Here is a 24,145-nt window from a genome sequence, read left to right on the forward strand (position 1 = left end):
GAAAGTAAAGTTTTCTGCCATTTCTGATCAAAATATACACTTAACCACAGTGTTACAGGGAAATGATTAAATGAAAATAAACAAGAGATCATATACACAATCAGAATCAGAAAAAAACTTTGCTGATGACTAAACAGACATTTAGTTTTTTCTTTTCTGTCTCTGGGGTAAAACTGTGATCTGCTGAAATGTCTCAGTGGTTTCTCAGTGCTTGTTAGTGGTTAGTTCAAAGGAGGCTTGTATAAGACGACAAAAGTATGACTCCACCATAATTTGTATTGAACATAAATATGTATAGATATTATTATTATTATTATTATTAGCATCTGTGAGTGACATCTGGAAGGATAATGATATAAAGTTAACTTTTTAGCAGGCTTAACACAACTAACACTGTTGTGGTTTTTCTTTACTTATTTTACATTTACTGGGTGTACATATACAGTGTAAATATGCTTCATTTTACATGTCAGACATCCTTTTACTTCACCCAACTCCCTTAATTTGCTTTTGTCTTTTTCCACCTCCGACATAACCTCTCATGTTGACCCCCACAGGACAGAGTGGAGGTGAATGGAGCTCGTCTCAAGATTATTAACCTGGCCCTGGAGGATTCTGGAATGTACCAGTGTGTGGCTGAAAACAAGCATGGCACCATCTACTCCACTGCTGAGCTCAGAGTCCAGGGTAGGAGGAAGCTCTACATTCAATAGTGCCACTTTTCAGTAGATTGTCTGGGACTGTATCAATGTATGTAATATAGTTCTCTTCTTAAGGAACAACATGCTGCATATTTTAAATTGTTTTATTTTAAGATTTTTTTCAATTTCCATGCTATCCAGTGACACATACAATAAAAACCTGTTATACCTAGTAAAAATAAGAACTATTAGACCTTGTATATCAGTTAAGTATGGACGCCATTAAAGGCAAGCATTTTTAGTTTTCAAATTATGTTTTTCTTCCTCATCATTTATTTCTTCTGTGGAAAAAACTGGTGTTTTATTTTCATGTGATTTTTAATATCTCCATTACTCTTAGGTACAAGGTTATAAAGTTATATACATTTTTTGTCATTCAAATGTGATGGAATCATTAAGGCATTTTACAACATCTCAAAGAAAAACTATCTTGCTTGCCTTTTAGGGATTTCGTAGGAGAGTTTTAAGGAATTTTCTTTCTGTATTTATGCAAATACAAGTCACATTTTATGACACTCTCTGCTCAAATTAACAACATTTAATCTTTCAATAACCTATTTCCTCCATCTTCCTTAAATGGATAGTTCAACGAAAAATGAAAATTCGATGGAGGGGTTGGTGAAGTGTTTTGAGTCCACCTTCCGGTAGTTGACTTTTAGGCTTAAAACACGGTGTAAAAGGCGCTGTTTCGAGTCGAATATGAATGTTGGGGCTTACGGACACTTGGATGTCACCACCTGAGCAGTGTGGTGGCATGTTGTGTATTTTTTCTGTTGTTTTACTACGTCTGAAGAAGAGGTCACTTTGGCTGAAACACTGTTTACCCCTGAGACTCCTAGTGGTGAGCAGGTAATGGGTGAATTAAAAATTTCCGGTGAACTATCCCTTTAATCTAACTCCATCCTTTCCTCTGTCTGTCTTCCCTTTTGTGTCTCTTCCATCAATCACCTTCTTTTCAACTTCCTGTGCTGTGTTGCTCTCGAACTTTATTCATCCAGTTCAGGCCCCAGACTTCCGATTGAATCCAGTACGAAGGCTTATTCCAGCAGCCAGAGGAGGACAGGTGATGATCGAGTGTCGCCCTCGAGCTGCCCCAAAGCCTAGTCTGTTCTGGAGCCGTGGCACAGAGCTACTCACCAACAGCAGCAGGTAGTACAGTAGCTGGGTCACTGACTAGTTGTACATAGAAAGAAATATTCATTCTATTGACCTTATTCTGAATTAGACATTATTTCAATTATGATGTTTACATCATTTACTAATAGAATATTCCATTCATATTCCCGGTTACATATTACAGAGCATAGTCTCATTATGACTCATGTCAACGTTATGTCCTACAACTAGTTAAGACTCGAAATCATGCATTGTCAAGCAGATGGTTACGGTGTCGGATCATGTATCCGGATCGCTCCGGTCGCTTTTACCACTGAGTCCTGACATTTTGTGCGCCCTCAATATAACACGAGACTAGACATGCACAAAATGTTGACAACTCTATGCTCATTATGTTTTAAATGCAGCTGTTTATTAGTTAAAGTGAGTGCAGGTCAGCGAGAGTGTGGAGGACACAGAGAACTCCAACACGGAACAAACCAACCGCTGCTTCTGATCATTGTGCAGCTGTGGACAGTAGTAGAAACTCTGTATTTTAACTTTTTGTTGCCACTGTTCTTACCCAGGTACTTACCGCCTGGTTCACAATAACGGGCTCTCATCTCACTGTGTACTGCTCTGTGTGAGTAAGTGGGGGGCGGGGCCCTGGGGCCTGTGTGTGGTTGTAAACTCCAACATGCTCCCAGTCTGAGTAGTCTTGGTGCGCCTAGTTATACAATTTAGTCGCACTGTCTCCAAAATAGTCTCAAAATGCAACTAAATGGTTGCAGTCTGGAGCACTGTGATGTGTCGTATCAAATTCGATGCAGATGTGGCTAATGTCCGGACTTGTTTTTTTCAGACCCAGCGCCCACAATCTGTATACGAACGTTGTTTTTTTCGTCTGAGTCTTCACTTGTTTGTTCATAAAACAGCTTCAAACACTCAAACAAACTGGCTTCAGCAGTAGTAGATGCATCTGTACCGCTAGCACCAGCCATGTTGGGCCTTGTCTATGGAGCCATAAAACAGTGTCATAAAACTTGAACGTGTTCATGTACAACACTGGGTGTCAATATAAACGTGTCTACTGTGATTTTCATTTTATTTACTTCACATTTGAAAAATAAGTTAAACAAATAAGTAACACAACATAAACTGAAATATAGAAAATATAAGAATGTTACATACCACATCAAAATAACAGAAAAACTAGATATGCATACAGGAAACTCACAAATGTCCAGACTACTGTACAATATATGTACTTTAAAATCAAGCAATCTACCTCAGATAACATCGGGCTTGCAGCCACAATGCCAGTGTTCGGACAAACACAGTTTACAGCTAGTGGTTGGAGGCATTATCTTTACAGTGTCACATCCATTATTATCATATTCTCACCCACATTTCTCCACTCCACTCCATACTTCTGTTGTCCATTTCACTGATGCAATTATGCTGTCCAGTTTTGCAAAGCAGGACCCAAATGCAGGATCAAGGGAAACCAGGGGTGCGTTCAAATAGTCAACTTTGCTTAGGAACCTTCCTAACTGAGTGAAATGACCCAGAGGTATTTCAGCGGCCACCAGAATAAGATCTGTTTGATTTCTCTAAATGATAAGGAAAGCAGCTTAATGAAAGGAGCATCATTGCTTCCTAACTTATCTCCTTTAGCATAGGAAACACCGGACCACAAAAGGAAATTAGAAAATGTCATCCCACAATTCGTTGTGGCAGCAAGTGACCAAACATCGTAGTTGCACCTGGACACACAGACCTAAATATAAAATAAAATGAACAGATGTTTTATTCTCTTGACACGATCCAAAACTGATGTAAATCCTCAAACTTTCTTCTCTGTCATCTGTCCAGGCAGTGAACAACAAACATATTGAAGTTATAGTTCACAAAATCATCAGATGAACTCAACACAAATATATAAGTAATTTCAATCCCACGATTATGGAATGCACACAATAATAAAAAATAATTTTCTCCAAAGCCAAAAAAAGTCCACAAACACAAGGACATTTTGAGTCAGGAAATAATAATAAAAAATTATTTGCAAAAGTCTCAACTATATAAAGCTTTTATATAACCCTAAATTATTCTGGTAAATGGCTGGCCAGGGATTTTCTGTGCGGAGTTTTCATGTTCTCCCTGTGTCTCTGTTGGTTTTCTCTGGGTACTCCGTCAGTCTAAAGACATGCAAGTTAACTTGTGGCTCTAGATTTCCCTTAAGTGTTAATGTAATCATAAATGGTTGATTTTAAACCCTGTGATACACTGGTGATCTGTCCAAGGTGTATACTGCCTCTCGGCCAAAATCAGCTGGGATTGGCTCCTGCCCCCCCAACAACCCTCTAAGGATAAGCGGTATAGATAATGGATGGATGTATGCGTGCATGAGATATGCTTGCCAGAGAGATTTTAGTGCAGGAAAGAGAATGAAAGACAAACCTACCCTGACATAACAAGCACTCACAACAGCTTAGAAATTCTCAGACATTGGTAAATTGATGATAAGTTAAAAGTTTTAAATCGTCTTGTTTAAAATCATCTGTAATGTATTCCATTAAATAAGGTAGTCGCAAATTGGCTTCCCAATTTCAGTATTTATCAGAGGGGTAACTAGAGGTAAACAGGCCTGAGATCTGCTATGGTGAGCAGTGGATTTAAATGTGAGAATAGAGGTGATACAGCGAGGAAGCTTTTGCAGGAGAATTTGTATCAATAAAAATAATAGGATGTAGTTCTCTTCTTGTTGCATACCAGTTGAAGGCAAGCCTGCTTTTTAAAAAAGTACCCAGTGATAAGTGCACTACTTTCCTCCTGTATTTTATCTCCTCACACAATTACTTGAAGATGGTTTGAAGATGAAGCAAGCAGGATGAGAATAAAGGAGATCTTCAATGTGAAGCATAGACATGATGGTTGACTGTACAGTCACTCTCATGGTTTATTCCCACATAAAAACATCCTTTGTGTAGTTTTATCCTTAGAATTGAGCTGTGTCCAGGTAAGACAGCTGTCAAATCACTTTGAATTTTACAAAGCAGCAAATCATAACAGACGTTATCACAGGGTACTTTGTATATAAAGCAGCTCTGGTGCAACTTGGACACATCATCAGTGATGAACCGAGGGTCATAGAGTATTCTGGGTCTTTGATTATCATACATCCTCACCTGGGCGACTCAGCCGGTGGTTATCAGTCCCTAGCTTGTGTCTAAGTTGCTCTCTGCGCCATGGTTCGCCCCTCCTGATCCACAGCCACCTACAAGCTTTTTCTGCAGCTTCCGTGATGTTCATGGTGGCTCTTCTCTCCTGCAACCCTCGGATTACCAGGAGACTAAGGACCAATCCCATTTCACCCCTTGGCCCTAACCATTAGCCCTTCCCCTTCGTTTAGGCAATCACGTGTAGGGGTAGGATGTCCCAATACCTGTTGGGACGGAGGGGTAGGGCTAAGGGGTAGGGCTTTATACCCCTCCAAACGGAGATTTTTCAGACCCACACTTCAAACCTGCGAATCATCGGCAAGCTGGGAGAGAGACTTACAAATGTAGTATTTTCTCCATTAATAAGGATTAAAAAATTACGATACTGATTGTAATATCTTAGTTTAATATCATTTCAATGTATAATGGTGTAATGTATTATTTTTCACAATAACCTTTCATATTGCATATATCTGCAAAACATTGAAGGCATACTGTTATCCTGCCAAAAATGAATACAAGATACAATCCTGGATATGATAAGGCTGTGTCCAACTGATAATATTGTGTAGTTTAAATATGACACAGCACAAACTTTTATATATACAGTATCTATGTGTATATATGGTTATATATTCTGTGTGTGTGAATGATTGTGTTGTATTGATGTGTACATCTGCATGTCATTTTTATGTCATTGTGTACTATGTTGTGAAACACCCTCAAATGTGTCTGTATTATTCTTGTCTTGTATTCTTCCTGTTATCATCACTCTTAAGTCTCTCTCTGTTTGCTCTTCACTGTATGATGCAGAGAGTGACAAGGTCACATACTAATCTATCTGTACCCTTTGTGTACAGTTGTTCAAAGATGATTTAGTCAGAGTCCCTAAATGGACATACAGCATTAAATCCTAACTTTAATGATTTACTTCTTTTATCATCTAGAAAGGATGGGTTTAAATTTGTGGTGTGACTTGTCTTGGTCACTCCAGGTATAGAGCTCTGTCTTGAAACTTTGACGCATCCCCAGAATTAACTTTAGGAATCACTACTCAAGAATAAAACTAATAAACAGTAAATAAACATAATTTTCCTTAAAGTATAGTTTTGAGATGAGCAGATGATAATTATTTCAGCAGGTAAATGGTAGAGCAATGAACCTGTTTCTGAAAATCAGCACATCAGCTACATTAAGTAGGTGGGAAAGGGAAATTAACCTTTAGCATTAACCATGTTAAAGTTGAGTAGAATTAATGGGCTGTAGGATACAGCTTGAATGGATGTACATCATCATGCAGGGGTATATTTCAAAGTGAGTGTCATAACATCACTTGGTCACTGCTCTGCCGCATGAAGGTAAATCATACAGGTGTACGAAGGGTGGACATAATAGCAGGAGATATAAGTACTCACTTTTTGTCTCTTTGAATTGCATAGTATTCATGTTTTTTCAAGAATACTGATTATATTATGTCACAGTTTGGGAATTTGTATTTGTTTGCCTTACCTGACAGTTACTGTGTATTATATTTTGTCCATCCACAAGCATGCACTAAGTGGGTTGCAGTACCGTAATCAGCTAACTACAGGTGCTCTTCACTGTCTGTACTCTTGTGTGTTCTCAGAGTCACAGTAACTTCAGATGGAATCTTGTGGATCCACAACATCAGCAGAGCAGATGAAGGGAAATACACCTGCTTCGCTGAAAACTATCTGGGCAAAGCCAACAGCACTGGTCACCTGTCTGTCAGAGGTACACACACACAGTCTGGCACAAAAATTGGAACCAGATAACAATTAAAATCCCTAGTATACACCTGATGTTACCGAAATGTCATGCCTCATACGTCATAGGAGCTGATTTTCTTTGGAATGTTCTGACAGCTATAAGACCCAAACAAGTCAAGGATGTTAGCTGGAATAAGGCAGACAATTTGTTAATTGTCAGCCTTATTATTTTAAACTAGTGCCTGCAAAGTAAGATTTTATAGGATCGTACTTACTGTTACAAACGAACAATTTGATATTTGTCAAGAGTAAGGTCCATGCCAGTCTTTTCTTTACGATTTAAAATATGGCGTCTTAAACAACTGGAAGCCTCTCTGAAGCTCAATGATTTACATTTTGTGTCTCATCAGTTTATTTAGAAACGTACAAACAACAGGTTTTTGGTTTTAGGAGTTATGCTCTGCAACTGTTAAGACTTTACATTCTTCTAATTGTATGGATTAAACGAGATACAGCACTTTGATTAGGGAGATTTTAAGGCACTGCTAAGTTTGAACTCTGATATAGAGTGAGATGGGCTACCCTTTTCCCTATCATGTCAGTGTTTGCACTGGGCTAGGTTAATCGTAGTAGTATTGATTCACTCATACAACAGCAAGCAAAGAGCAGGTTTTTTTTGTATCTTAAGAAAGCTGCTAGCTTTCATCTGAACCAGTTCTCCTTTTGCAGATGCTACAAAGATCACACTGGCTCCTTCCAACGCTGACATCAATCAGGGGGAGAATGTGACCCTGCAGTGTCATGCCTCCCACGACCCAACCATGGATCTGACTTTCACCTGGGCCCTCAACGGGGTCCTGCTGGATGTGGAGAACACTGCCGGGCCATTCCATCGGGTGGACGGGGTAAGTCCTGTAATGGATAATATTGCTGTTTTCAACATGGATAATTTAGTCTCTGAGATCTGGGGCCTCATTTATATCTGTAGCATACCCACCATTTTAGACCCCATTTAATGCTTACGGTACTTGGGATCTATAAAAACAAACTTGACAGGAGAATGTGCGTACAAACTTTCAAACTTCTATTTCCAAATAATGTCCCCGGGGTGAAGGTTAGGATATCAATGATTAACTTGATCAATTTGTTAAGGTGTCAAGTAATCAGTCAGATTGCTCTAAACATATAATTGATTGTTTTTTTGTCCCACACAATTGGCACCATCCTCTTCTCACTCTTACTCGCTGCATTAACGCAGCAGCAACACGTTAACACCTAGTGAATCAAATCTGTCGTTCTTTACCTCCGCTTCACTCACATTCCGCAACAAAAAGGTTGTGCTTCTTATTCAAATTTTTTATTGCAGTGATTCACTATGAAAACCCGTTGGTCAGCAGGATAATTTAATATTCATGAGGTGCTTTGCATTGACCATTCATTGTTGAATGAGGGCGTGTAGAGAGTGGAAAATAAGGGCAGATCCACGTATGCACATTTCCAGGTGGATTGTGTTATAAAGGGATATTGCATTCAGGTGTGTGTGCACACAGATTTATACATTCTAATCATTTTTGCACATGCCTTTTTTGACTTTTGTGCACACATACAAAGTTTTAGTATTAATCCTAAGCACTGTTCTATAAATGAGGCTCCTGCTCATTAGTTCCATCTATGTTTCAAAATATCAAACAGCAGATATTGTCCAACCTTGACCCTCAGCTTTGGGGTGTTGTTAGTTTCTAAATAAAAAAACAAAAAAAATTGTGAAAACCTTGCTTTGTCTTTGATCAAAGGATTTCTCTCTAAGACGATGAACACACATCGATTATTGGGATTCTGTGTTTATACTCTATATATATAAATACGTGTTACTCAAAAAGAAAGAAACTAAGCATTTTTAGGGAGAATTTTCAGTGGCAGATTAATCTACATTTGGTGCTTAAGTGAGCATTTTGGGCAGCAGGACAGCATGTAGGACTATGCAAAAATGAGACTGTATATTAATTATTCAGTGGCTTATTTCTAATACCAACATAGAAAACTGAGGTCTGGCTCTTTTCTAAATAGCAAGACAACATTGCTCACAGCATTACACTATATGCAAGCAATATTTCATGTTTCTTATCCACAGGGCCAGGGAGAAATTAGCTCCTGAACCAGATTAATTGTGCATGTCCTGATTTTTCTTTGTCTATGGTCAGCACGGTAAAGTTCTTCTGCAGCAAATTTGATCCATTCTGATGAAATAATTGAGTGAGTGATTAATGAAAAGGAGACCCCTCTTTTTCCTCTGTCAGGTATACTCCTGATTTTCAGTGTTGGTTGGTCAACTTGGTTATCTCCATCCCTCTACTTGTACTCTTTCAGAAAGAAAACATTGGTGACCTGTTGATTGTGAACACTCAGCTGAGTCAAGCAGGGTTATACACTTGTACAGCTCAGACTGTGGTGGACAGCGCCTTAGCCTCGGCTAAACTAGTGGTACGAGGTAAGAGGAGTTTATTTTTATGTCATATCATAACTATAGAAACATGGAAAGAGAAACCTTTATCACATTCCAGTTCAGTCATGCAGACCTGCAGCACAATGATTAGAAACAGAAGTAAACGTGAAAACAGAAAAGATGGGACATCATTGATTCCAGCTTTTCTTATTATGGATCCAATTTCCCTATTATTTTCTCTCTTTTAGACAGATTCTGAAACATTTTATCTTGGTTTTCTTAAACATAAAACAATACAATATTTTGGTAACTCAACCCTTGTTGACTCCTGACACATGATACAGTTTTTGCTTTAATTGTTGCTGCTTGTAGTGGGGGCATACAAAGTGTGGCATAAGCTTTGCCTGTTAAGACCACTACAGGGAAAATAATTGAACATCATGCTTTAAGGGCAAACACCAGCTCTGAATTGGTTTATTTTACCTTGATAAAGTGATCAGTGACTGATCAAATCTGTAGTCATTCTAGTGTAGTTAATTCTAGTTGTAGTTAAACCATCATTTTATATAAATTATGTAGTAATTAGGATTTTGAAACCGGAAACCAGTGTATCACATGGCAGTGTTATTACTGCCACAAGAAGAAGTCAGGCATACAGGAGCAGTAGATTAATAGCATAAAAGGAAAAAGATTGTTTCAAATCATTTAAATCCTCATATCAAGTTCATGATGTAAAATGTGGTCAGGTTAAAACCATAGCAGTTTAATAGTTTACATTTATACAATGGGCCAATTTTATGGGAGTCTCTGGTAGAATTAACAGATGACTCTGCATCTCCCTATTGCTTTATGGAGCTTTACAATGACATAATATGGGTATATATGTCAATATTGTGTTCACAACTGGTTGTAAGTGTACTGTAGCTAAAAAGAGTACTGCACTATATTTCCATTAACACAAAATGTTGACTAGTTTTGCTGACTCCCTTTCCTCTACTTGTTTCAAGGACCCCCAGGACCTCCTGGAGGTTTACTAGTGAAGAATGTTGCTGAGACATCGGTGGAGCTGAGGTGGAGTCGTGGCTACGATAATCACAGTCCCATCGGCAAATATATCATCATGGGCCAATCATCATTGTCATCACAGTGGAAGAACATGAGGACAGGTGTGTGTGTGTGTGTGTGTGTGTGTGTGTGTGTGTGTGTGTGTGTGTAAAACAACAAATTTTTAACCAACGATAACTTCAAGTCATACACATAATTTTATTTGACAACAGCAATAAAAACATACACAAGATTTTGACGGATGTCTCTGTTATTTCGTGACAGACATTTGTCATTATTTTTGATATTTTACAGACTATGAATATAATATTGATTATTCACATGTCTTAACTCCTCCCGGTACAGAGCCAGTAAACATCGAGGGGAACGCAGAATCAGCTCGTGTGATGGGACTGATGCCCTGGATGGATTATGAATTTCAGGTCATCGCCAGCAACATCCTGGGAAGTGGAGAGCCCAGTGTGCCTTCACAGACTATTCGCACACAGCAAGCAGGTCAGAGGCCACAGCTCCTGTCCAGAAGGCTACACAAGCTCTTTAAAAACCAATGGAAAAAGTATCTGGTAGATTCTTCATCTTTAACCTAATTTTGCCCTTGACTTTAGCAGGATGATTTAAATACTTGAAAAGGCATAAACAATAGAGTCGCAGGTTTTTTCGGATGCCTGTTAGAGTGGCATTATAGAAAAATCACTTTCATGACATAAAGTGTAGATACAAATTACAATAAATCTTTCTGGTAAAATACTGTCTGTGGAGCTCAGCGGGCAATTTAGGTATAACTTGATTTAGTGTTGCAGTCATTGTGATTGTACTTATTGTACAAATTCCACTGATCCACCTAAGTGGGATAATTGTATTATTATTATTATTATTATTAATAATAATAATAATATTATTATTATAATTTGTAAATTGTTGTTTGTTAATAATGATAATAATAATAAATCAGTTATTCACAGACATAAAAATATAATTAAACCAAACCTTCCATCCATTGGCAATAGGCTAACTCATGTTACAAGTATGTTACAATAATCAAAGGAAATATGAAATCTCTTCAAAATGAAGCAAACGATGCAAGATATAAGTGACTAGAAAACACTTTAACATTAAATATTAAAAGTAGGTCAACATTTCCCCAAAATATCAGTACAGAAACGACAACCGCAGCCTACATAGGTCGACATCCCCTAATGTTTTACACAATCAACAACTGCGCATCAATAACAAGGTTTACCAGGTTATCGAGTTCAGTTCGATTTTCGTTGTTTTAGAGGCAACAAAAATAACACACACATTCATCCATCTACTTTTTATCTTTTTTATCAACAACAACAATGCATCAGCAACAAGAAACACCTGTCAATCACATTCAATTGTTTTGTTTCTCTTTTAACCAATGCTTTATCATTAAACAGGTACAAGGTCCATTCACCTACTATTTATGGATATTGGAAGGTTACTTCTGTTTGCTACCACCCACAACCATACATCAATACCCCAAATTATTGATTACCTTTATTTAACGGTGCAGAAGGTGGTCTTCCGTTCTGCTGTGTGCTGCTGGAGATTTTGATCAAAGGCTCGATGTCCAACCAGTCCAAAATGTCTTGATGGAGGTGCAGTAAAGTCGTGTGATGGGAACCAATCTTATCCAAGCCTGAACAGTTGCTTGCGCTTTGACGATTCCCCTATCACAATAGAGAGGCTCTGCACAAAATTAAGTGCATCTGTAATGTCCTTTGCAACCTCTTGTAGGATCAAATCCAGCGCATGGTTGCTGCAATGAATGTACAGTGCAGTCTGACATTGTGCCCACAGTTTTGCCTGGACACCTGCAAAACGGGCCAACATGTTGCTTGCGCCAACAAAACAAAAGCATTGAAGGCAATCCATGGGCAGGTCCAGACACATAAAGATGTCTCTGATGCAGGAAGAAAGTGTATCTTCCATGGTGTCAGGAGCACTGTAGAACGTGAGAAAAATATTTGCGATGGACAAGTTTTTGTCCACATATTGGAGGCTGCAGAAAAACTGTTCAGATAGGCTTACATCAGTCGTACCATCGTGCTCGCTCACCTCAGACACAATTTCTGTCTGGATTTCATGTGCTAAATATTCTAATATTTAATTTTGAATTGTGTGCACATCGAGTTGTATATTCTCTCAAGCGACTTGCGTGCCCTTGGTATATCATATGTCCGCTCCATCATTAGCTGCCACAAAATCCTGATGGCCGTGTCCCCACAGTGGAACTCCCTCATGTCCAAGACATTTGATTGAACTAAAAATCACCTCCAAAACTGTCCCTGTTAATTTTCTGGTCTTTCTCGACCTGTTCAGAAAGCAAGGTGGTTATAGGTGTGTGGCTGAGTTGGTGGGCAAACTTACGCCAGTTAAAAAGTCCTCCACTCGTGAAGGAACTGAGCTTTCCTTCAACATGGCGGAACCCTTTTTCCCTTGCCTTGTAGCATACAAAGCAAAAGACAGTCTTTATTCGACACATAATGCAGCCACTGCCACTTTAAGAACCAGACAGGCTAAAATGACCGTTCAAATATGTTCCCCAAATCTCCTTGATTTTGGCTGACATGGCTTCTTGAATCCAGCAGTGGGAGATGCAGAGCTCAAGCTCCTGAGCTGCTACAGCCACGAAAGAACTCGGTATGGTGGATGAAGCTTCAGCAGGTGTAGTAGACCCACCCGTACAGCAACTGGTTCGGCTGCTGGTTTGGTTGCTTTTGGGGGTTTGACTGTGTGTTCCGCTCCTCGTCAGTTGGAGATGGAGACAGACTCTGAGACCAGCAAATGAATTATTAACAATAGGGATTTTTTTAGAGAAACTGTGTGAGAATGGTGAGGGGGGGGGGCTCAATGAGGTGCGCGTGGCGTGGCCAGACACGTGGTGAATGGCGTTTAGCGTCCAAACAGAACAGGAATCATCTGTGATTGGCGACAGGTAGGAGAGCCACCAGCATAGATGTACTGCCGCTGATTTCACTCTGATGCTCTACAGGTGTGCTGAGCCAGGGGGGTGAGATAGACAGACACAGAATTGGGGAAGAGGGCTGCCACGGCGCAGACCATAACATATAGACATTGCAATAGTTTCAATGTGATCAAGAAATGGCAACAAAGATAAAAGACACTCGTGATTATTTTGTGTATGTATATTTGGCCCTCAGCTCCCACAGTGGCCCCCAGTGGACTTGCAGGAGGAGGAGGAGACCACAATGAACTCATTGTTACCTGGACGGTGAGTGGATTGTGCATGTGTGTGTTCTACATTGCACATGTGCATGCACAAGATACAGCATTACAGCATATTAAAGTTCAGTTTCAGTTCTCACCAGTGTCTAATCTAGGGCATGCTGTTGAAGAAAAATGTCCAATAAGAAACAACTTTTCAATGTCAAGTGTTATTTGTTTGCACTAACCAAATTTGAAGCATACATTATTATTCTGTAGGAGGAGGTTAATTAAAGTAGAATGGCTGCAAATAGCAAAAACTTAGCAAATATTGTAGATTGCAATCAACATCGCCAACTTGCTGTTCAATTTAGGGTATGGTTACAAGACACTTTTGTATATACATATATCTACCGATTTTCATACATTTTGGTTAAACAGGCCGCAGAGGCTGCTTCATTAAAATTTTGTAGGGGTTGCTATTGAATCATTTTGCCAAGACCATATGTAACACCCATATTGCAAGTACATTTTTTTAATTTCCAACTTATTTGATGAGTTTGTGACTTTTCGAGCATGTTTAGCCCCCTAAAAATGTGACCAGTTATAGATACTAAACATTTACTTTCGGCGGCCACTACAACAGGGTTCAACTAAAACTCACAAGACTCTTAACCTATCATTGACCACGTCTAAAGGGTCCTCTGACCATATTTCAGATGGATGTGGTCAACCTGCTTCACATTACATCACATTATAAAACATGTCATTTCTTGTTGCCAGTAGGGGGCACTATGACTGAATCTTGGCATATAGACGTTTGCAAGAAGTGACTCTTGTCAAACATGTGAAGTTGGTGCCGATTGGATATTCTACACTGAATTTGCAAGAACTTCCTGTTTCACAGCGAAACATTGAAATTCAAAGCCACACCAAGGACACACCCTCTGACAAAAACTCAGGAAGAGTACTTTTTATTATAAAGGTGTTTAAATTGCACTAACAAAATTTGAAGTCGATCTGATGTACCATGTGTATGAATCACCAGAACGTATCACTTTTTGTACGTCTGGGCATGATACGTTTGCCGATTTTCATGCATTTTGGTGAGGAATGGGGGAGAGAGACCAGGAACAGTGGTGTAACCATCATAATTAAGCTCTGTCTCAATGGTTGTTATAATGACAATGTGATAATTATAGATGCCATATAACAATAATAATGGTGATGATGCTAAATAATATAATTGTTGTCATCTGTATCCTGTAGCTCTGGGGTCAGGGATACCAGCAGAACATGAGAGAGAGACTATGGGAGGGAAAAAACACAAATTTAGTTTAACAACATTTTATGTTGTAAATTAAATAAATGGGGGGGCAGAGAGATAGAGAGAGAGAAAAGTGCTCAGTGCATGATGGGTGTTCCCCCGGCAGTCTAGGCCCACAGCAGCATAACTAAGGGATGGTTAAGAACTCACCTGATCCAGCCCTAACTAAAGGCTTTATCAAAAAGGAATGTAGAGATGGTGTCTGCCTCCAGAACCGAAAATGGGAGCCGTTTCCACAGGAGAGGAGCCTGGTAGCTGAAGGCTCTACCTTCCACTCTATTCTTACGTAGTCGCCCTCTGTTTTTTGTGATCTATTGGGACAATACGGTGTTATGAGCTCTTTGATATATGAAGGGGCTTGATTGTTAAGGGCTTTGTGTGTTGAGAAGCAGGATCTTGAATTCTATTCTGAATTTTACAGGGAGCCAATGAATAGAAGCTAAAACAGGAGTAATATGGATGTAACAAAAGCAAGGACAGGATTTTCCTAATTTGCCTGATATTGCGCAGGTGGGAGAAGGCAGGGCCGGCCCTGGCAATGTTGGAGCCCTAGGCGAGATTTCAGAATGGCAACTGACAAATGTGTGGAATAAGTACATAATTAAAGATGGGGAAATTTCATCAAAGCGGGACAAAAATCTGGGAAATTTAAACTCCAGGAGAACAACGGGGAAATAAAAATGATGGGATACATTTTGAATCATTTATATAAAATATAATATATCACTTATATCGTTAAATATATACATTTTCAGTTTGTTTTCTGGCCCGATTCGCTTGCAGCCAGTGAAAATAATAGAAAAGACTCCAAAACCATCGCTTCCCGCCGCTTCCTCGCACTTCCTTGCGCTTCCTTGCGCTTCACTGCCGGTGTGAAAAGCCCAATTGATTAACATGGGCCCCGGGGGTTAGAGGAGGCTGATGGTGGGACATGACTGCATTGGTTAACATTGCATGTATCACGTCATGATAAATCAGCCTCTTGTGGCGCCTTCTCTGCATTTTGCGCCCTAGGCAACCGCCTATGTTGCCTATGCCAGGAGAAGGCATGCTCTGATCAAACATAACTCCAAGCTTTCTAAGAGTAGAGCTGGGGGCCAAGTTAATACCATTCAAGGTGACTACCTGGTTCCACAATGTTTCGCTGCAGTGTTTAGGGCCAAGTACAATGATCTCAGTTTTGTGTGAATTTAGAAGTATAAAGTTCTGGGTAATCCAGGCCTTGATGTTCTTGAGACATTCCTGAAGTTGAACTAAGTTATTAGATTCATCAGGCTTCATAGATATGTACAGCTGGGTTCCATCTGCATAACAATGTAAGTGTAAGTTGTGCTTTCTGATGATGTTGCATAAAGGGAGTGAAAAGTATTGGTCCAAGTACAGAACCTTGTGGAACTCCAGGTTTAATTACAGCTACCTTAAAAACTTGTGGTGCGTAGCCGGTTAACAAAAACATATTAATCTGATTTAATATGGAACTGTCAATTAGAGGAAAAACTTCCTTAAAAAGTCTAGTTGTAATAGGGTTTAATAGACTAGTTGATGGTCTAGAGCAGCCAATTTAAGATTGCCGCGGCCCAATTTGAAAAGTGACAAATTTGTGCGGCCCACCCAAACTTTTAATCACAACTATATGATCCACACACAAGACTAGATATACATATGCATTGCAAATCCAATAACGGGACAAACCAAAGCGTTGTCTCAAAAGTCCAAATATTGTCCGTAATAATCCATCCATGTTTAAGCAAAACAATTTGCAAAGCAACAAATGTAAAACATGAGGTGCAAATAGTGGATTGTTAAACATATTCTTGCCCTTTGTATAACAGAGCACTTACACATTACATTTCACAACAATAATATCAGTAAGAAGAAAAACACATTTGCGTCGTAACCAAATATACTTGAGGCATTAAAGGTACTGACATTAACACTGGATTTCCTCCAGTCTGAAACCTCAAGCAGTTTATCTCGATATACTGGATATCACACATCGCGTAAAGTTACCTGTAACTCACCTAATGAGAGGGGTGATGTTGCGTAGCTGGCTCAGATACTCTCTCAACTTATTTTCCAAAAAATCTCAAGGCTTGGATAAATAATGTCCATGTTTAGTTTCTAAATGGTGGCGCACTTTACATGGTTTCAGGGCCTCGTTAGCTAGCATCTCAGAGCATAGCACACACACAGGCTTGGGGGTTGTCCTCTGAGCCAGCACTCGTAAATCCCAGCGACCGGTACTCACTTGAGTACTTTCTGCGAGTCCTCTTTTTTGTTTTGAATGATTCAGTTTGATTTTCTGATTCCCCTTCATCATAAACAGCTTGCCTCTTTCGCCCTGACAGCCACTGCTCCATTTTGCTCGACCCAGTACATAACAAAGTTTTCCCTCATCTATGATTCCTCGCTAATGATGCGTGATGCGTTCAGGTGTTAATGTGACGGTCAGCAAATACAATGACATCTGATATATAGGTCAGATGAAATAAGAATAACGTGGAATTTTAATCTTATGGCTTTGTTTCATTACCTGTGATGATTACTTTTTTTTTAAATCAATCATGCCTCAGCCCATGCTTGAAACCCATTTGAAGCATACATTTCTTGTGAATCTGAATTTTGGGCAAAAGTTTGGGCAAATGTTATGCATGTTTTAGGCCGCCAAATATGCGATTCATTGCTAGGAAGCAGAAAAATTATTCCTTGAATTTTAATTGCAGCAGTTGCTGCTCAGGCCCTAATAATTATAATTGTTCTTGTTTTTGTCGTCTTGATCCTGTAGCTCTGGAGTCAGAAATACCTGCAGAATATGAATATATGCACACACACACAAACAAAATTTATATTGGGGGGACAGAGAGAGTGAGAGCGAGAAGTTCTCAGTGCATGTATGTGCTGTGTAATGATTTTAGTAATGATATTAACACCAGATAATAATATTAATAATAATAAGATGAATTTTTTTCTTAAATCCCTCCAGCCTATGGCTAGAGAGTACCAGAACGGGGACAGCTTTGGCTACATCCTGGCATTTAGGAAGAAAGACGTATTATCATGGACAGTGGTGCGTATTCCTCATGTGGAGTCATCCCGCTATGTTTACTACAATGAAAGCCTGACACCATACAGTCCCTTTGAGGTGAAGATCAAAGCTTATAACCGCAGAGGAGAAGGTCCGTTCAGCCAGATTGCAGTGGTGCACTCTGCAGAGGAAGGTAAGGTAAACCATTCCAATCAAGGTTCATGTTGCAACTGCACATAATATCTACTGCTACTACTTTGTTAACTTTTGCTTTACAAAACAAACCTACTCATATCACTGGTGTTATAAAAAATGACTGTTACTATATTGGTATTATTTATTTATTTACATTTTTATGCAGTTTTATAAAAGAGTTGACAGGAAAATTGGGACAGACACAGAATATATTTTTATTTCTGAAATTCTATATTAAATGGAAAAAATATTCTAAACAATTGATTTTATAACAGTGACCAGAGTAAGCATAAGAAAACAAAAAATTTGACTGAAATATTTCATCTACATTGAAGTTAAATGTATGACTCAGGACTCGAAGACAGTCAATAATGTGTGGGGTGAGAGTCATTTAGTTATTATTTTATGTATAAATTGTGCCTAAAATATGCATCAAGCATTATTATTAGTGAAAGTTTTATGTAATTCGTATTATTACTCAAAACTAATTCATTGAGGTTTGTTTTTTTCAATAACAAAAAGTTTATTTAGGAGACAGGAAATGTATCCTGAATTCGAGAACTACCCAGTTATCGCTAAATAAACTGTGTCTACCTGCAGTATTTAATATAACCACTAGAGAGCACCACAACATTCAATAGCCTCACCACGGTAAGTGCACTGACAGTACAGCAGACATGAACATGGCTGTGAGTTTGTAACTCTGTAAGTAAATATTACATTGCATGTTGCATTTTCTGATGCCTTGGCCTCTTATTTGTTCCACACAGAGCCAACAGTGGGACCATCAAACATTAATGCTTCAGCACTGACCGCCTTTGACATCCAGGTTTCATGGGAGCCTGTCCAGCAGCTGAGTGCCAATGGCATCCTCAGAGGATACGAGGTGAAGTACTGCATAAATACACCTCTGGATGTTTTACAAACACAACACATTGTAACAGATGTAACATGTAACCTGGGTGTAAAAATCATGTACAGCCCACATATTCTACAAAGAGAAATCTTGTTTTTATATAATATAACAAGATATAAGAAGACAGACACTAATATTGGCATATTTTGTGCAACTGCTATTGTGATTACAAAGAGATTCATGAATGTGATGGGTATTAGATCTTGAAACTGTAATAAACTGGCAGTGTAAGGTTCATGTGCAGTGTTTCAGGTTTGTTTTGAAATGTGTTTTTATGTTTTGTGTTGTGCTCAGATCCGGTACTGGCGACAGCATGAACGGGAAGCAGCAGCAGACCGGGTGAGGACAGCAGGATTGGAAACGACAGCCAGAGTATCTGGACTTCGACCCAGCACCCGATACCACGTCGCAGTACTGGCATACAACAGTGCTGGCACCGGGCCACCTTCGCCACGCACCACCGTCACCACCAGGAAACCACGTATGGCTGTGGCATTCACACACGTTGAACGTTTATTATGAACAGAGCAACTAAGGAAACTGCAAACACATTACGCTTGAGCCCAGAGGTGCTTAAGAAGTTTTGAGGGAAAAAATGCACATAGATGCACCCTATGATGTGTGTGTGAGTGGGTGAACGGCAAAAAAACTGTACTGTAAAGAGCTTTGAGTTTTTATCAAGAAGAGAAAAGCGCTATATAAATACAGACCATTTACCAAGCTCACTATTTAGTCAGTAAATCATTTGAGTGTGAAGAATGGGAATGTTGAGATTCCCCTCTTTATAGGTGTGAATGGATTTAAGTACCACCTGCACTGTTTTATAGTCTCTGCAAAGTGCGCAGCGTTTGTTACCATCTGTATAATTGACAATAACCCTGAAATGTAGGAACATTATAATGCATTTAAATGTGCCATGTGTCTTCTTTGTCATGTCGTTCGGCCTCATGCAAAATATGTTTGTCTTCTTATTCTAAATTTGGCGTACATTTGTTCGTAGGGTGAGTTCGGACCAATCAGATACAGCAAATAATTCTTACTTCAGAAAAGTGTTTAATGACCTTCTTGATATGATGAATGCCACCTGTACGTATTTCAGTGAACATGCACAAGGATAGCAAATCAGCACCATTTACAACCTAATAATAAGGCTACGCCTCCTGCCCCATACGTCAGAAGTGATCATTCATATAAATGTCATGAGAGTGTACAAAGAAGACATTTTTGGAGATTGAAGCCTTGCTTTTTGAGATCTAGAAAAGAAAGTCTTGGCTGCTTGTCACCAGCAGTGTGGACTGTGAAGGCACACCCACCTGACCTGCAAAACCCCAATTGTGTGCTCTACCATAGCACAAGTGCACATGTGACACTCGTTGTACGGTTGCTCCTGTCTTGTCTGTTTACTATGTGGTCATGAGCCAGTGAGTTTACGCTTTAGATCAATTACTTGAAGGAAACTGTGAATTTTAGGTAAATGATCTAAGATTAGCTTGCAGGGAGACAATTAACAATTTACAAGTCAAGCCAGTCATCACCATGCACACACACAAGATGCATGCTGACTGCACTATTTTGCTGAACAAAGAAGTTTTGCTTGCCTCTGTCCATCATGCAATGACATTTAGCAGAAACATGTCATATTAATTTGAATTGCAGAGTTAAACAGAATGTCAACATTATTATTAGTTGTAGCTTATCCAAACTAATGAAAGTCACTTGTGAGAAAAAGGATTTGACTAGCAGCTAACTAATGTCACATGACTTCTACCATAAAAATTCCACAATGAAAATTCAAAGCACAAATGTGTTTCTACAAATGGTTCTTCAATGAGGCCAATTGTTTTCTATCTCTTTCTCTCTGCATTATTTCCCCATATTTTTCCTACTGTAACTAATTTTAATGTAATTTTTATAACTTGTCTTTGTCCAGCTCCTAATCGTCCTCCAGGCAACATTTCATGGAAGGCGGATGACTCATGGGTAATGGTGCGGTGGGACCATGTGAAGGCTATGCACAACGAGTCAGCTGTGCTGGGCTACAAAGTGAGTGACAAAAGTCTATGTATTTGTTTTTATCTACACTGTACCCAGGTTTCTTTCATAAAGGATTTCTCTAGAAGAGTGATGACTTCTTAATGAACTTCTTCTATTAGTAATTGGATTTTATGTAAAAGCTGCCAAAGTTTTGTTAATTGCAAGTAACATATTTGAAACCACATCCACACAGTCCTGAAGAGGCTGGTTGACGCTGTGAGACTTGACTTATTTGAGACTGTACTCCATAAAGACATAACACTGAGAGCAAAACATTGAATTCTGACAGTTTGTATAAAGTCTGGGAACAAAACAGAGGGGATAAGACAATGCAAGCTTGTCTGGCACTGCACACCTTATGTTATTAGGTTAAAGTATATGCCCTGAAGGACCTGGTGTCAACAATGTAAAACCTTAACAAAGACTGTATAATTTTTATATCTTGCATTCAGAAACTTAAAAGAATAAACGTTGACTTGCAGCATTCGTATGATGGCTTGTGACTTGGCCAAACTACTGAAAATGTCCTTTTGTGTGTTATGTATGGACACATACAACCACTCAAATAAAACTGCATGAACCATTTAAGCTGAGGCCTATATTGTTTTCAGCTGGCTTGATCATGTTCTGAGGCTAGATTACAATTAGATAATTATTTGCAGGTTACTGGCTTTGATTAGTACTAGCACTTTAATCTCCTTTTACGTGAGATATGAGAAGCAGTAAAAATGCTGCGGAACAAAATCAAAGATCATGTTTATATCTGCTTACGCATGAGGAAAAGATGACCATCAGAAGATAAGTGCCGCAACAACAGTCCTTTGATTTCTGTGTGTGTGTGTGTGTGTGTGTGTGTGTGTGTGTGTGTGTGTGTGTGCGCGCGCGTGCGTGCGTGCGTGTATGTGTACGTGTATATCATAGATTGTCTCCAGCCCTCTGCCATATGTGTTTGTGTGTGTGTATATATATATTTATGTACATATGTAAATATATGTTTTTTATTCCCCCATTTAATTATGTGTACATGATTATGTGTTGTAATGTCAGGTCCTGTACAAACATGAGGGCCAGACAGCGCTGAAAGTTCTCGACAAAGCGAAATCATCAGTGAGTCTACCGCTGCCAAAAGACAATGGTTATGTTGTGCTGGAGATTCGGTCCTGGGGAGAGGGCGGGGATGGGCCAGCACATGAGATCATTGTGTCCAGGGACTCAGGTGAGAAACTAAGAAACACACTCCAGAGCCTTCTTTGGATGTTTAAGAGTAATATCCTGAAAGTGACATAATCAATGGTGAGGAAAAATAACTGGCAGAGCTTAAATTAGATGACCTTTAGAAGTCGGTCTGATAAAAATGTATCTGCACTGCAGTCTTTGGAACTACAGCAGAGTCCCAAGATCAAATGTCTCTACATAACTTAGTTCCTCTCAGTGTAGGCTGATTTATACTTATCACTCAGTGGTTTTATATAGAACTAGCTTCTAAGGTATTAGTGTACATACAAACACACTAAGAATGAGTCAGTGTTGAGGCTCCAAAAAGGGTGAGTATGTGTTTAAATCCTGGTCAGAAAGTGAGATTTAAAAAGCAGAAAAAGAGGCAAAGTTACCTCCTCAGAGACTGAAGGCTTTCTTGTTCCAAGACCATTTTATCTTAGAGACATATCAGTTGTCATAAAGATGTCAGCATATTTTAATATCATCTTATATGGTTCAATATTTAGGGCTGTGACAAAATGTAGGTTAAAACCCATTATTGTATGTGAGGTTGGAAGAAAGTTCAGTATGAGTACTGTACTGTACTTGTAGTTCAACTTATATCATACACTGAAGCCATTGAAGGCATGTGAAGATACAATAACAAAGTGAACAGATGGTCTGTATTTACAGTTTGTGATACGCAGACTTCTCTATTGTCACCGTGAATCATCAGAACAAGAACACAGTTCACTGACTACAGCCTGGAGTTTATTTTTAAAACAACTCTGCAAGTCAAGAGACAAAATGGTGATGGTATACACTATAGGGACTTGCTATGTCCCATTCTTATTTTTTTTATTGTGTCTTTGTGTAACTTCGTCACTCAAAATTATCCACTGAATTTTCTGCACAGGTACAGACCTAAATTTCAAATTGGATTTTTGTCATGTTGATTCATTTTACAGTTTTACAATGGTTGATAAAAACAACTAACCTTTGAGCTGTTACACAACTGCTGACTAGGAGCACCCCACAATCCTTGATCTTTTCCCTTGACTATTAACCTACTGGTCTCTTATTGCTCTTTGTGTCTGATACTCGACACTTGACATTATCATTGCTATGGAATAATCAACATCGTTTGCTTTATCTCTGAGTGGACATAAATTGTTATCTCATCTGTGTGTTTGAACCTAATTGTGTACCTATTAACAGTGTGAGATGCTGACTATCAAAACTGGGAATATTTATGTCAAAGTCAGCGGCACTACACCTTGTAAAATCGATTTCCCTAATCTCTCTCTCTCTCTCTCTCTCTCTCTCTCTCTCTCTCTCTCTATTTCACAGGAACTGGTATGATGGTACAGAACGAGGCCTCCTCTATACTTTCCAGTCCTCTTTGCCTCTTCACAGGCTTGGTTTTCCTCACTCTTATGTCTTTGTCAGGCCTGTAATCTCCGCCTGTCATCGGACTTTTTACTTTGAATGGCTTCAAACTAATGCCCTTCTGTGTCCCAGCCTGTGTTTTGGCTTGGGGTGCCTTCTTGCATTTGGGGAAGGTTGTAACACTGCAGGGATGAGAAGAATGGGGAGGAACTTCGGAATTGATTTTTTTGTAATAAAAACAAAGAGGGTCCCAAATGGGTTACAGGGAGAAGGGGAAGCAGAGCAGCCCTCTCTGATTTTGTGTACCAGTGTCAATAAAAACTGTCACATTTTACCCCAATAATTTACAATTGAATGGGGCCAAAGTTTCAAATATATGTATGCAAAAGTCATCCCTTTGAAACGGCTGTGAGCATCCAAAGGCTGTCCAACTGATTTTTAACGAGGAATTTGCAGATTTCTTCTTATGGTCATCCATTCCAAGCACAGTTCCTTCTCCAAAAACAGTCTAGTTGAGTAGTATTTTAGGAATATAATAGATTATGTACATACAGTTAACATTTTGCAAGCAACTTTAGGTTTTGTATTTCCTGACAGCAGACATCCCCCCCT

At 39.1% G+C, this 24,145-nt stretch overlaps 1 protein-coding gene across 2 annotated transcripts in view; it reads left to right on the forward strand.

The window, feature by feature from the left end:
• The window catches only part of cntn2 (contactin 2), a 44,072-nt gene extending 20,310 nt beyond the window's left edge, over nt 1–23,762 (forward strand). The window contains exons 10-23 of one of the 2 annotated variants that reach the window (XM_034586819.1): nt 558–687; nt 1,700–1,850; nt 6,648–6,775; nt 7,480–7,655; nt 9,118–9,238; nt 10,201–10,359; nt 10,604–10,753; nt 13,447–13,517; nt 17,761–17,995; nt 18,768–18,883; nt 19,208–19,394; nt 20,844–20,956; nt 21,995–22,163; nt 23,495–23,762. In XM_034586819.1, coding sequence (XP_034442710.1) covers nt 558–687; nt 1,700–1,850; nt 6,648–6,775; nt 7,480–7,655; nt 9,118–9,238; nt 10,201–10,359; nt 10,604–10,753; nt 13,447–13,517; nt 17,761–17,995; nt 18,768–18,883; nt 19,208–19,394; nt 20,844–20,956; nt 21,995–22,163; nt 23,495–23,601 — 2,013 coding nt within the window. In that variant the 3' untranslated portion in view covers nt 23,602–23,762. The remainder of the gene's footprint in view (nt 1–557; nt 688–1,699; nt 1,851–6,647; nt 6,776–7,479; nt 7,656–9,117; nt 9,239–10,200; nt 10,360–10,603; nt 10,754–13,446; nt 13,518–17,760; nt 17,996–18,767; nt 18,884–19,207; nt 19,395–20,843; nt 20,957–21,994; nt 22,164–23,494) is intronic. The other variant, XM_034586820.1, reaches the window with a different exon arrangement.
• The last annotated feature ends 383 nt before the right edge of the window (nt 23,763–24,145 follow it).

The sequence above is a fragment of the Hippoglossus hippoglossus genome, chromosome 5 (genome assembly GCF_009819705.1).
Source record: "Hippoglossus hippoglossus isolate fHipHip1 chromosome 5, fHipHip1.pri, whole genome shotgun sequence".
NCBI classification, from domain to species: domain Eukaryota; kingdom Metazoa; phylum Chordata; class Actinopteri; order Pleuronectiformes; family Pleuronectidae; genus Hippoglossus; species Hippoglossus hippoglossus.